We start from the raw sequence: 13,747 nt of genomic DNA, 5'->3' as shown, positions 1-13,747 counted from the left end.
TTAAGACTCAGATACATACAAATGCACCAGCAGAGAAGGTGTGCTTATGTAAATCCATAGTAACAAGTAGGTGACTAGAGCATGGTGCATAGACAGACAGACATTGGGTGCCTCTAAAAAGGGAAGATGACAAGCATCACCAAGAGAGGAGAAGAATGTCCGAAGAAGCTGGAGGTGGACACTGGACAGTAGTGTCCAGAGGTCTCTGGCCTGGTGAGTTGTCGCATAGCAACTTAAACTGTGTTTCCCTTCTGTCAATACATAAGAAACAAAGGACAGATGTGCCGGAGGGGACATCAACTCCAGGGTAAATCACTGTAACGTGGCGTCTTTCTTCTCAGTCTTGTTATTCAGTGCTTCATTGGGCTCTTCTCTTTGTTCCCTTTCAGGGTTAAAGCCTCCCTCCAAATTCACCGCAGTCATCCATGCTGTGACCCCCCTGGTCTCTCAGTCCCAGCCAGTGTTGAAGCTTCTCGTGGCTGCAGCCAAGTCCCAGTACTGTGCTCAGGTCAGTACACTTGTCCTCCGCAGCTTGATGAAGGGAGAGCCTCGACTCACGCCTGTCCCACAGGTGGCTTTGCGGGGCTCTTGAAGCAGCTTACCCGGTAAATCTAGTGATTGGCCAGGCCTTGGGATTCTTTGTCATCAACTTGGAGACTCTCAAAAGTGAAACCTGACCCAAGTAGAGATTGTAGAATGACCTCTGCCTTGGGGTAAAGTGTACCCCCCCCCCCACAATACTCACACAAAAGCAAATTCTCTAAACCACATTACTTCTTTTTTCTTTTTGTGTATGGATATGTAAGCATGTTTGTGTGTGCAGGTACACATGCAGGTGTGTGCACATGTGTTTAGGCCAGAGGTGAACCTAGGATACTGTTCCTTAGGCACTATATACCTTGTTTGTTTGCTTGAAACAGGGTCTCCCACTGGCCAGGAGCTAGTGGTTAGGCTATGCTGCCTAGCCAGCAAGCTCCAGGGATCTTCCTGTCTCTGCTGCCCCATCTGGCCAGCACTGGAATCACAAGCATGCACTACCATATCCCCGTGTCTTCCCCCCCACCCCCCCCTTTTCCACATGGATGGTGGGGATCTCTTAGGTCCTCCTGCTGGCTCATCAAACAATTTATCGACGGGGCCACCTCCTTAACCCCTTACTTATTTATAAACATCAAATTGAAAAAGTAATACCAAAACGGCCATGGTTAAGGTACAGAACACTTAAGTTCCAAGAACAGAAACAGGCTTGTCGGTGTCGGGAAGTGTCAGCTTTCCTTTCACAGCAACCAGGAAAGAACAGAGGATGATATCTGTGGTGACAGCGTTTCCCGAATCAGTATCGCTCCTACCGTCTTAACAGTGTTTAATTTTTTAACTTGTGATTGGTGCCAATAGGATGGTTTACAAATGAAAAAAAAAAATCAAATCATAGTTAAGTGTTCCTTTTTGAACTGACTGCCTTTATTGGAAATTATAATGTCACATAAAATCAGCAACTGTTTAGGGGAATCCAAAGCAGGAACTCATCATGCTCCTATCTCAAATTCTTTTATGTCGCCCACATTGCCTGTTGTGGTACAAGTTCACAGCAGATGTTCAGATGTTTAGTATACATTTTTATTTAACTTGATCACAGTTGCCATTGCACTCATCATGATAAGACACCCAGAAGTTAGAAAACACTTGATTAAGTTCCAGAAAACTTGAAGTTACTGCTCGTGTGTGTGTGTGTGTGTGTGTGTGTGTGTGTGTGTGTGTCACATGTGCGTGTTTTAGAGAGAGAAACAGACAGACAGAAAGACAGAGATGCATGTGTTTGCATGTAAATGAGGGTTCATGTATGTATGCAGGTTACGTGCACACGTGTGCAGCATATACACATGGAGGCCACAGAATGACACTGGGTGTCTGCCTCAATTGTTCTCCTTCATATATGTTAAGACAGAGTCTCTTCAACCCAGAGTTTGTCCACAGGATCCAGCTAGCAAGCTTGCCGCAAGTATTCTCTGCCTCCCATGGGCTAGGTTTGTAGGTGGGCATTTACACCCTGTCCTGAGCATCAACTCAGGTCCTCACGTTTGCACTGAGCTGTGTCCTCAGCCCTTGAAGAGCCTTCTTTCTCCATCTTTTCCCTAGTCTCTGAAAATATTTTGGATTCCTACTGTTCCCTTTCTTGTTGTTGAAGACTGAAGTTGTAAAGTTTGTACGGGTGTGGACTCGCTTTGAATTTTGGTTTGGTGCTTCATTTCTACAAGCAGAGCCTTTTAGAAAAGGGTTGGTGATAACAGAAATGCCCAAGACAGCCAGCACCTAATGATCCCTGTCTCTTTCAGATCATAGTTCTGTGGAATTGTGACAAGCCTCTACCAGCCAAACACCGCTGGCCCGCCACTTCTGTGCCTGTCATCGTCATTGAAGGAGAAAGCAAGGTAGGCCTGGAGGGTGCTGCTGTGAGGCCACTGTAGAAAAGTTACGTTTTCACAGGTCACTGTAGATGCTGGTCCTAGAAGGTCCCCTTTAGAGCTCCTGAGTCCCTGTTATAGCTCCTGGGCCAGGTTTATGTGTCTAGCACTGTACTTGTGTCTGAATGTCTTCAGCCTTTGACAGCCATGGAGTTTGGAATCAGGACACCCTGGGTTTTAATGCAAACTCTCTGGTACCTTTCTAACCTTACGTTCTTCGAGGCCATTTCCCCACGCGTAAAATGAAAATCATACTGCATACCTCCTAGGGTTACCGTGAGGGCTAAAAGCCCTGGCCACAGCAGTGTTTCCATAAGTGACAAGGATGAAATAAGGTGGCGGCAGCTGCTGCTGCATGTATTAAGTTTGTTTAGCTGCGTCGTGTCTCTCTGAATAGATTCTTCCTTACCTTTACCTTAAAAACAATGTTTCTCCCTATTTTGTCTTGATGCCTCCATCCCAAGACCCTCACCAGCTTGACTTCACTGGCTCATTCCTTACTTTCATTAGCTGGTCCACTCTGCTTAGAACTCAATAACCCTCTGATCATCCTGTGGCCTTCCAGGGCCTGTATTTGTTAATGTCTTCAGTTGGCATCTAGGGCCATGTGTCCGGCCCCCAGCAGCCTTCAGATCTTTTCTCCGTGCTTCCTTCTGGGGCCTCGGGTTATAATGACCTAGATGGCCATTGGGCTGGATCTTGACCAGCTCTCTCAATTCTCCACCACTCCCAACACCCCCTCCTGTCTTTCAAACCCCTTCTTGAAAAGTTCGCCCGCTAGAAACAGCCGGCGCTGTGTTCACTCCCTGACCTGCAACGCGGTGTGTTCATCCCCAATTGCGAATTAATCCCAGCTACGTAAAATGGAGACTGGAGAAGCAGTGTCATCTAGTAGACTTCTTTCGCCAATCCCATGGAGACTATGCTTACACTAGGTACAACACCCTAAGCCAGAATGGTGAAATGGCAGTTTGTTAGGTCAAGCCATGTGAAACCACCTTGGGACCCTATTAAAGTGGCAGTTCCATGTGGTTCAACGTAACACAGTGAAAACACCAGTGACCTCAAGGAGAAAAGATAAACAGTGCTTTTCATTATGTGCTCATCTCCCCCTTAAAATACCCAAATGCATGTTGGGTGCTGTGACTTGCAACACACTGGAGAATATGACCACTGCATTTAGGGCATCCATAGGTATGAGATTAGCCAACATGGATATTGGGCATGGTTGATCAGCATTTGATAAAGAAAATGTAACTGTGAGAACTGTCATAAGCGCCTGGCATGAGTTTTGCTCTTATAAACACATGTCGCTATATGCATCGTTTCACAAAAGAGACTGACACAAAAATGTGCTGCCAAAAAAGTTGCAGCCAGCTTCAGTGTCTTTTGTCCACCTCCCTGGGAGTGTAGGGTATTAGAGGGGCAGCTGCGCTCCAGTTTTAACACCTGGGGCTTGGAAGTGTTCAGATGTACACCAGCCATCTTGAGCCTTAGAGTTCTTTGGTGTTTTTCCTCCATGGATGACCATATCTCCCGTATTTCTTTGGGCTGTGTGTGTCAGGATATGTTGACAGGACTCCATGTGCCTGTCTGGGGCCATGCTAATGTCTTCACATAGCACCACAGTTTCACATTTCTGATTTACTAGCTGTATACCTTTACTCCCAGTGAGAAGACATGTCCAATAGTGATGAAGGTGATAGTGCCCTTCCTGGGATAGTACCTTAAAGAGTTGTCACATTCTCCCATCTGTTTCTCCTGGCACTTTGTTGAGTTCTACTTTGGCCACTGATTCCAGTGGGCTGTGTGGCTCATGTGCCTTGTCCTGACTCTCAGTGCCTTGGGTGGTACTTCTATAGAGGTGTTTGCATGTCAGTCTTGCTCCAGGCTCAGTAGGTTAAAGCATAGACCCACTTTGAAGATTCAGTGAAATACCGTGTATACTTAGTCTAGTGCCTGTTTAACATACACAAACATTTCATCAAATGTCAGCTTTAGTTGGAGAGGAATTGCCATGTTGTAATTCCTGTTACAGGCTCTACAGTCTGCCTTACTTTTTTATTTCGGTTTGATTTGGTTTGGTTTGGTTTGATTTTGATACAGGGTTTCCTGGTATAGCTTTGGCTGCCCTGGACTCACTTTGTAGACCAGGCTGGCCTCGAACTCACAGAGATCCACTTGCATCTGCTTCCCTGAATACTGAAATTACAGGTGTGTGCCACCACCACCTGTTCTGCCTTAACTTTTTATGATCTAAGGGGAGGGTCTTAATCTCTGCACCCTCATGCATCATCGCAGTCAGTTTATGCAGCTGAAAGGATCAAATAGTACCATGTGTGCTAGGACTTGTAGGCACACACACCATAGAATCCCTCAAAGCTTTGAGTAGCATGTATGTGAGTATTTCCATACTTTTTCTTCTCTCTGTACTAGATGAGAAACTTGGACTCTTGGCCGTTTCATTGTCATGTTTCTAAGCGCTAAAAGAGTTGGCCCCTCACATGATTAACCAGTTCTGCCAGAGAACAGGACAAACCAAATGTATGCAATGTTTACCTTATGGGTATATTTCTTCCCCTTGTGTTAGTCCATTCAAGAAAGTAACTGAACCAAGGATGCACTGGATGCTAAAGGGCTCATAAACTCTAGTTTAGAAAAAGAAAGGAAAGAAGGGAGAAAGGGAGGGAGGGAGGAAGGGAGGAGAAACGAGAGAGAGGAAGGTAGAAAGATCAAGAGAGAGAAAGACAGGCAGGCAGACAGACAGACGGACAGACTTTTCCATAAACTGTGCCCATGGAGTGAAGCAGTCCTGGGTCTTCCCTCTCCATCTCACAGGCTGCATGTCTAGCCAGGACCTCAGAACTGACATGTGCTGGTTCAGCTGCAAAGTTCTGTTTTGAATTTATAGGGCTTGTCTTCGCAGTTTTCCCCTGTAGGCTGAACACAGGAAAGGTCAGGGCATTGCTAAGCTGCCAGCTAATGGTTTCTGCGTTACTCAGTAGACATGTAAACAGCGGCAGGAGAATTGCTTCAGGCGGAGATTTCTGAGCGCCGTGTATATGGGGTTGCTGATCGCTCCGTGTTTTATTTTCTTTTGAAAGACTGAGAAAGATTGGGGCGGGGGGAGGCAACCCTGACCCAGCCGTCAGGTGTATGGGAGTAGTCTCTGCAGCCACTGGCACCACGGCTCCCTTGTTTGAGCTCTGGGGTGGCTTAGCGCAGTGCTTCCAATTCTTAAGGCTGGAAAATGCTTCTGTTGCTCACTGGCATGAGTGGGCAAGCCTGGCTTCTCCGTGTAAGCAAAGCATGGACTTCCTTGTGGCCCGTTATGAGCCTGTGACGTGCCTCCAGTGTTCTTCTGCTCTGCTACCCATCATTTGTGCCTTTGAAGTAAAACCAAGTGTGTCAGGCCTCTCAGGTCCCTACGTGCGACTCTCAAGCCTAGCTTTCAAAGGAAGGGCGGCAATGTGCTTGTCACAGTTAGCCCTTCCAGCATTTTTTAGGCTCTTCTCAAACCTGAGACTATATCCCACCTGGCTACACCATCTGGGATCAAACCGAAGGTTCGGCTCGGACGCAGTTCCTCACAGGAGGAAGCTACGCCTGTCACAGATGAGCTTTCATGCCTTCATTTGCCCCACCAACTTTCTCACCCCCATCCCACAGGTGTAGGATCACCCAAAATGTATTCCTGTACCACACAACTTCCCTATCTGTGACCCACACATGCTAATTTTAAAAATTTTAAATCAGTTGATTTTTCATCTTTAATACCTTCCACTGGCATAGCAACAAGCATGTGTGCATGCATTCTCGATGATTTTGTGTGAAAATAGATATAAAGTAAATATTGCAAATGTCTGTACATCTACAATGGTCTGGCCTCCCAGGGATGTGTACCGGGATGGAATCATATCGTTACCTCATTGGTCACCTCTGCTCTTTCCTACTCTAAGGATACTGGTTATTGGGGTAAGGGAGCTTGTGTTTATTGAGCCCTTGTCTCTACTACCCCGTTTCTGTCTCGGCCTGGCGATTCCCACCCAGTCAGAGTCTGCTTAAATCATTTTTCTCTCGAAGCCTTCGCCTGCTCTTCACGGCAGCTGTCCGTGCTTCCCTCCAGACTGGCACTTTTCATTCTGAGTGAAAGCCAGTCACCTACCCTCCATTTCTACCTACTATGCATTCCTAAAGGCAGGCCATGAATCACATTTGTTTTCCTCCTTGCTCTGACTGGTGTGGTACCTGTAGGTGCTCAATAATTTGCCGTGCGGAATAATTTTTGCTGGTGGGCGACAGCAGATGACGTGTAGTGGAGCAGTCTTCTTGATGATGTGGCTGGAGGAGTTTTCCCGGCAGTAAGAGTCTAGCATCATTTCTCCTTGTCCCTAACCTCTCACCCTGCCGTTCTTACTCCCCAGGTGATGAGCAGCCGGTTTCTTCCCTATGACAACATCATCACTGATGCTGTGCTCAGCCTTGATGAGGACACTGTGCTTTCAACTACGGAGGTAAGAATGGTGCCTCAGGGACAGGCAGGCCCTCTCCAGGCAGGTGCCTTCAGACCAGAGGTGTCAGCGCTGCTCTCATCCCGTGCCTAGGTGGAAGTTGAAAACATTTCCGAAAACTTACTGAAGAATTGGTTTTAATTAGCCCAGTACCTGTTAGCATTAGTGCCATCTCCTGGCACCCTGATGAGGAAGGACACTTTCCTCTTTGTTTTCTCTTCTAATTAGGTCCTCATTTGCATGGCTGTTCCTCTCCCTTCCTGTCTTCAATGTCTTTGCTTTTAAGCAGAACAGCTGTGAGCAGATGTGTAGGACCATAGGGACGGGTGACCTATTTAGCTTTGTTCTGGAACTCTGTGGTCCACAGCCGACCATCCATCCTTCCCCAGTTATAGTAGTGCCTGTGCCCAGTATACACACTCAGGTATGGCCCACTCCTGCCTTCTAAAAGGCTATTCATACTCATCTGAAGTGCTTGCTCTCTTCCCCCATTATACTCATGAGTTCATTCATGCACGCAGGCACAAGAGCAAGCAGTTTCATTGGAGGCAAAACAGTCTATTTTGAACGTTCAAGTGCTTGTGCCAGAAAATAAGATTGCACAAAGAAGTATGTCGAAAGGAGAAAGAAGAGGGAAGACAGATGGTAGAAAACTTTTAACTGGACGACGTATTGATCTCTGAAGCTTTAAGCCATAGATGAGATCAAAGACAGCTATATGAAAATGTGGAATATCAGGATTGCATTATCAATGGAAGCTACTTACAGGCACAGAGAATTACCTAATTAGCCTTTCCTTTTATTTATTTATTTATTTATTTATTTATTTATTTATTTATTTATTTTTAATTTATAATCATTTTCCTTTAGTTTAGAAATTGGCACTTGCCAGCTTGCACTCTCTTGAACCCCAGTCTAGGTCTGGTAGGTACACATAGGGTTTGCATAGGCTGGCTAACTCGGTGTCTGCCTTGGAGATTCCATAGCTGTTTCTGTGTTGCTAGTTTCCACCAGATGTAGCTGAACAGACGAGGCCTTCAAAGCAGCCTAAATAACCCCGGGACGAAATGTCCTGGGCCTCACCTGGTCCAGATGCTTCTGTGTAACCCGAGTTCTGTAAATACTTGTTCAACGAGTGGGTGGTGGGAGCGAGTGTTGTGCCAGTTAAAGGCTGGACATGCAGCGTCGTGTCACGTGGCTACTGGCAAGAAGATGGGCTGCTGGGCTGAAGACATGGAGTGGCAGTGAAGTGGGAGCTTTGAGACACTCCAGCCTGCAGGTTTCTGCAGCTTGCCGCATAGGAAAGCTGGTACCCACGAGCACACTCATTCAACAAGTATTGGCTGAGAGGTTTCTTTGTTCTGGTCTCTATGCTAGGTACTTGGGTTACATGCTCCCCTCTTGTATCTTTCAAAGTCCTGGCAGCAAAGAGAATTCAAGTCAGCCGACTCAAATGAAAGCACTTGCAGTTACCTAAGGAGCTGGAGGGTGGGTTGGTGGCTCCCCAGAAAGGATGGCGAGACACCCGGTAAGAGCTGAAAGCTTTCCTACTCCGTTCCAGAGAAGGACAGGCATTCTGAGCCTCTGCGAGATGGAGCCCTGCAGAGGAGGCCCTCATCCCAGAGCTGTGTTCATGGAGATGTGACTGTTGTCCGAACTGTGGTGTCACAGTGGACCTTGCCTTCTCTTTCATACCATTTTTTTTTTTTTTGGTTCTGTTTGGTTTGTTTTGGCTTGGTTTTTAATTTTGCTGGTGCCTGCCATACTGGAGGAGAGTATGGGCAGTTGGTACTATTCCTGGGTGTGCTTATCAGCATCTTGTCGGTATGATGTTGCTGGGGGCCATACAGCTTAAAGGGAAGAAGATTTATTTGGCTCAAGGTTTCAGAGCTCTCACTCCATCATGGCAGGAAGAATATGGCAGCTATGGAGCTGGGAGGGGAAAGGGTATCTGAGCTAGCTGCCTTCCCCCTCCATCCCCTTTGCTTTCACCTGAATCCCAACATACTGGATCTCACATTCCACATTCACACCAAGCATTCCTTTCCCCAAATTAATCCTTTCAGAAAACATTGTCACAGACATCCTTTCCGGGCACCTCTTTGAGTCCAATCAAGTTGCTAGTCAAGGTTAGTTATCACATCCGGATCCGATCATCTTAGGGCAAGGACAGACGGTGCCTTTCTGAAGGCAAACCCAGGATGAGTCATGCATCCCCGTGGTGGAGGAAGTAGTTGAAACCTCCATAGCATGTACCTAGAGCATCTTCCTGCAGCCTGGACTACGGCTCATCTTGCATCTTCCCTGGGGCACAAGGCAGCTGGTCTCACTCCCGTCTTGGTTTGCCCATGTCCCATGGTGGAAGAACCTTCTGCTACTATGATGCATCTTTGTACTGGAGAATTCCCTTTTAAGGGGCAGCAGTTCCAACACTCGGTGGCATGCTGAGATGAACATGTGTTGCATGTAAAGTAATTAGATGTCAACGTGGGTTGAAAATGATATGTAAATGTAAGAGGCTGGCAGGCTGGCTTGCTTTGCCTGCTGATCAGAGAAGTGGTTGATTGCCTAAAATGGTCGTGGGCAGAATTTCTCTATTCTCTTCTTTTAGGTGAGTAGATGTTGGTTCCGTTGGGTGTACACACACACACACACACACACACACACACACACACACACACACACACACACACACACCTGCTCACGGGTCTTAAGCTTGTCTAAAGGTCTCATTGAAGCATTAAGGATAGATGTTTAACAGCATCCTCTAAAGGGCATTAGACAGAGTTGGTTTATGGTTATTTACATTTATACGAGTTGCTGCAAACCCTGAAAAGAAAACAGATGTTGATTTTTAAGAGAAGGGGCCTGATGTTGACCTTTGCTTTCTTTGATGTGTAAATGACCTGAGTGAGAGCAGTGTTATCAGAAGAATCTCGCAGCTTTATCTGAATTTACTTTTGAACTCTTTTGAAATGACTTGAAAAGGTCCAGAGATAGTGAGAAATTGGTGCAACAGAAACACCCCATTGGGGTTTATACTAGTTGCCAGCGCGCATGTGTTTCTTTATCAGAGAATAATGGGAAACCCCTAAGAGTGCTGGCAGCCAGGTAGATTCTTTGACAAGACGCTGCGTAACATATTATCCCATCGATTGGCACCGTCGGTTTTGAGTAGCTGGGGTCCTGGTAGGGGGATAGGTTATCATGACCTGATCTCAGGCTCTCACAAGTGCTCTCTATCCCCTGCTGTCTTAAGTTTCCCCAGTAAGTTTTTCTTAGGCATGTTCCATCAGTCCACCACTCTTATTTCCCTCCCAGTTCCTGAGTTCCTGAAAGGTATGGTTTGGGTTGAACAAGCCATGTTAAGTCTTTTTTCTTTTTCTTTCTTTTTTTTTTTTCACCCTTTCCTTTTCTCTTGAGAGGCCAATGTTTCCAGAGAAACAAGAACCAACAACGGTTTATTATGAGGAATCAGTTTATGTGGTCATGGGGGCTGCAAAGTCTGCACTTTCCCTGTGTAAGCTGAGGGGGTCTCAGGAAAGCTGGCGTTGTAGTCCCCAGTAGGAAAATGATGGCCCGAGACTAAAATAGCCAATGGTTAAGTCCAAGCCAAAGGCAGTCAAAGTGCCTGTGCAAGCATGACCTGTGCTTCAGACCTGGAACCCCCACCCCCCACCCCCTTAGAAAGCCAGCTGTGGCGGTGCACATCTGTCATTTCAGCACTCCTAAAGCAAGAAGGGAGAGAAAGTCAGGGGAAATGAAGGTGAAGCTTGCAGACCAGCTAACGCACAGAGAGACCCTGCCTCAACAAGGTAGTGAGAGAGAACCAACACCTAAAAATTGTTCTCTGAGCTCCACACATGTGCCGCGCCACACACACCCTTCTGCCACACACATTATTTTTGAATAGTTAAGCAATGGCACAAACACTTTCTTCCTCCTCTCTGTCCAGGAGCTCAGTGGACTGAACAGTTGCCAATCACAGAAGAGGGCACTCAATACCAGTCTCATGTCGCCATGGCCTTACTGGCCCACACAGAACTCATCTTCCATCTGCCTTCCTAACTTCTGTTGTGGTCCAGTTGGCACCACATGTTAACCATTGTTCTTTGAGTTAGAAAGTCTCTGACTACAGAGTAACTGTGCCACCATTGGCCCAGTTCAGAGTGCCAGGCACCAAACCGAAGTTTCAGGTAAACATGAATGTATGGCTGTTTACAGTGTGAATGGCTTCTAAACTAAGGCTGAAGAATTTGGAAATAAAAAAAGTTAATTTAATAATTTTCCTGAGGCAAGTAGAATGGCTCAATGGGTTAAATGTGATATCCACTAAGCCTTGTAGCCGCCCAGGAGGGATTCTATACGCAGCCCTGGCTGTCCTGGAACATCCTGTAGACCAGGCTGGCCTCAAACTCAGAGATCCACCTGCCTCTGCTTCCCAAATGCTGGGATTACAGGCATTTGCCACCACCACCCGGCTTCATAAAATCCTGGGTCCTGCATGCTGGAAGCAGAGAGCTAACTGTGAAAGTTGCCTCCAGATCTCCACATGTGCACAGTGTGTCTCCTGCCCTACCCAACCCAGCCAAATTATGTACACTGTTGCATGCATGTATCTTCCTGCTCCACTCAAATAAATAAGTGTAATTAGAAAAAATATTAATGTTCTGCACCAATGTTTCCTAAAAGATATTTTATGTGGCATATTCATTTTAATTATATTATTGCTTTAATGTTTCTTTGAAAATAACAGAGTCAGCAATGAAACCTAGGATTTCTCTGAAATTTTTACTTAGCCTGAGACAAATTTATTAAAAAAAAAAAAAAAGTAGAGACTACTCAATTTAAAGAAAAATACTACCTAACTAGTGGGATGGGTGATAAGAGAATAGGAACAAAGCTTGGGGAATATCCATCTAGGATTATTCACTTCATTTTAAAAATTATTTTGATGGTGTAAATACCAATTCACACATTATAAAAATAACCAGTTTAAACTTTGCAGTTTAGTGGTTTAGTTGATCTACGGCGTGTACAGTTACTGTCACTTGTATCTTCTTCCAAAACATTTTTTATTATCCACAAAGGAATCTTTGTATCCAGTTTTTGACAACCTTTGTCTTCTGGGCCCGTGACTTGTCCATCCAGAAAATCTGATACTTGTGGAACTGTATCCTATATGGCCTTTTTAGCCTGATGGCTCTTACCTAGTACACTGTATTTGAGTTGCAGCCATGTTGTATTAGTGCTACCAGGACCTCATTCTGGCTGCCTCTTTGTTCCCCAGTCCTTTATCTCCATGGAGAGGATGTAGACTAGGGACACACTTTGCATAAAGAGAAGCACGTGATTAATATGTATTCTCAAGGCTGAGAGTGGGAAAGGCCCAGTGTAGAGGAAAACACTCTCATAGTGACAGTAGACAGTAGCCGAGAGGGACTGACCTACATGCATACGTAAGCTGTATCTTCCTTTAGGTTTCTAGAAGAGACAACTTCCTGGGGGATGTTTTCCTGTTCCTATGATTGACAGATCCATTTGGATTAATTCTTTAAAAAGGGGCAATGGTATGTTCATGTTCTTTTCCATGAAGCCTTTGAATAGATAGCATCTTAGTTAGGGTTTGTATTGCTGTGACAAAATGTCATGACCAAGAGCAAGTTGGGACAAAAAGAGTTTACTCAGTTTATACTTCCACAGCACTGTTTGTCACTGAGGAAGTCAGGACAGGAACTCAAGCAGGGCAGAAACCTGGAGGCAGGAGCTGATGCAGAGGCCATGGGGGCGGTGCTGCTTACTGACTTGCTCCCCATGGCTTGCTCAGCCTGCTTTCTTATAGAACCCAGGACCACCAGCCTGGAGTTGGCACCACTCACAGTGAGCCGGGCCCTCCCCCACTGATCACTACTAGAGAAAATGCCTTATAGCTGGATCTCATGGAGGCACTTTCTCAACTGAGGCTCCTTCCTCTCTGATGACGGTAGCTGGTGTCACATTGACACACAAACCCAGCCAGTACAGACAGTAAGCTGCTTCTCTGTGGGACAGTTCAGAATGTCCTGTCTTTACACTGCCAGAGATAGGATTCAGATCTCCTTCTTCTCATCAGTTGTCTAAATGCCTACACTTCAGTTCCTGGCTTCTCAGACTGTTAATTGTACAGGAGGTGCCCATTCCAGTAGCCTTTAAACCTGCTAATATCTACCCCGGGGCCTGTGGAACCTCACCTGGGCAGTCTTTTCAGTAACTGGCTGGTCCTCTCTTGTGAGGTTACATTGTATGGTCAAATTCCACTGTTTTCACTCATTGGCATTCGGTCACTCAGCCGTTATCTCAGTAAAGGACTCGAAATACTTGTTGGAAATGAGAATTCCTTTTGTACTACTTACCAAGAAGAGATGGGCCAGGGTTACAAAGTGAATTACAACATGTGTTTAAGGTAAATTGCTTTCAACACTACAACAGAACCTAAGAGAGGCTAGGATACACACTGGATATGAAAGGAGAGTGCCTGGGTTCAAATCTTGGCCCTGCCACTTACTAGTGTAGATAAATTACTTGGTTTTCCATGTTTCCCTTTTATGAGCTGAGGGATATAAAAGTATCTGCCCCTGCCCCCCAGGGTTATTATAACGGCCCTGTAAGCCTTCATATCATAAGTGTGATATGATTGCATACATAACATCATTTACTTTTTTTGGTTTTTAATTTTTATTTATCATTCAATCACATGGTCTAAAGGGAGCCTACAGATTTAAAAAGAGATAACTT

The 13,747-nt window shown here is 45.7% G+C and overlaps 1 protein-coding gene across 1 annotated transcript in view; it reads left to right on the top strand.

Moving 5' to 3' along the window:
- EXT1 (exostosin glycosyltransferase 1) overlaps positions 1-13,747 on the top strand; it is a 278,736-nt gene that overhangs the window by 256,352 nt on the left and 8,637 nt on the right. Inside the window, exons 6-8 of the mRNA XM_084747906.1 lie at positions 390-508; positions 2,334-2,429; positions 6,887-6,976. Coding sequence (XP_084604032.1) covers positions 390-508; positions 2,334-2,429; positions 6,887-6,976 — 305 coding nt within the window. The remainder of the gene's footprint in view (positions 1-389; positions 509-2,333; positions 2,430-6,886; positions 6,977-13,747) is intronic.

The sequence above is a fragment of the Acomys minous genome (genome assembly GCF_964271855.1).
Source record: "Acomys minous genome assembly, chromosome: 12".
Taxonomy (NCBI): Eukaryota; Metazoa; Chordata; class Mammalia; order Rodentia; family Muridae; genus Acomys; species Acomys minous.
This window is presented reverse-complemented; position numbering and strand designations above follow the sequence as displayed.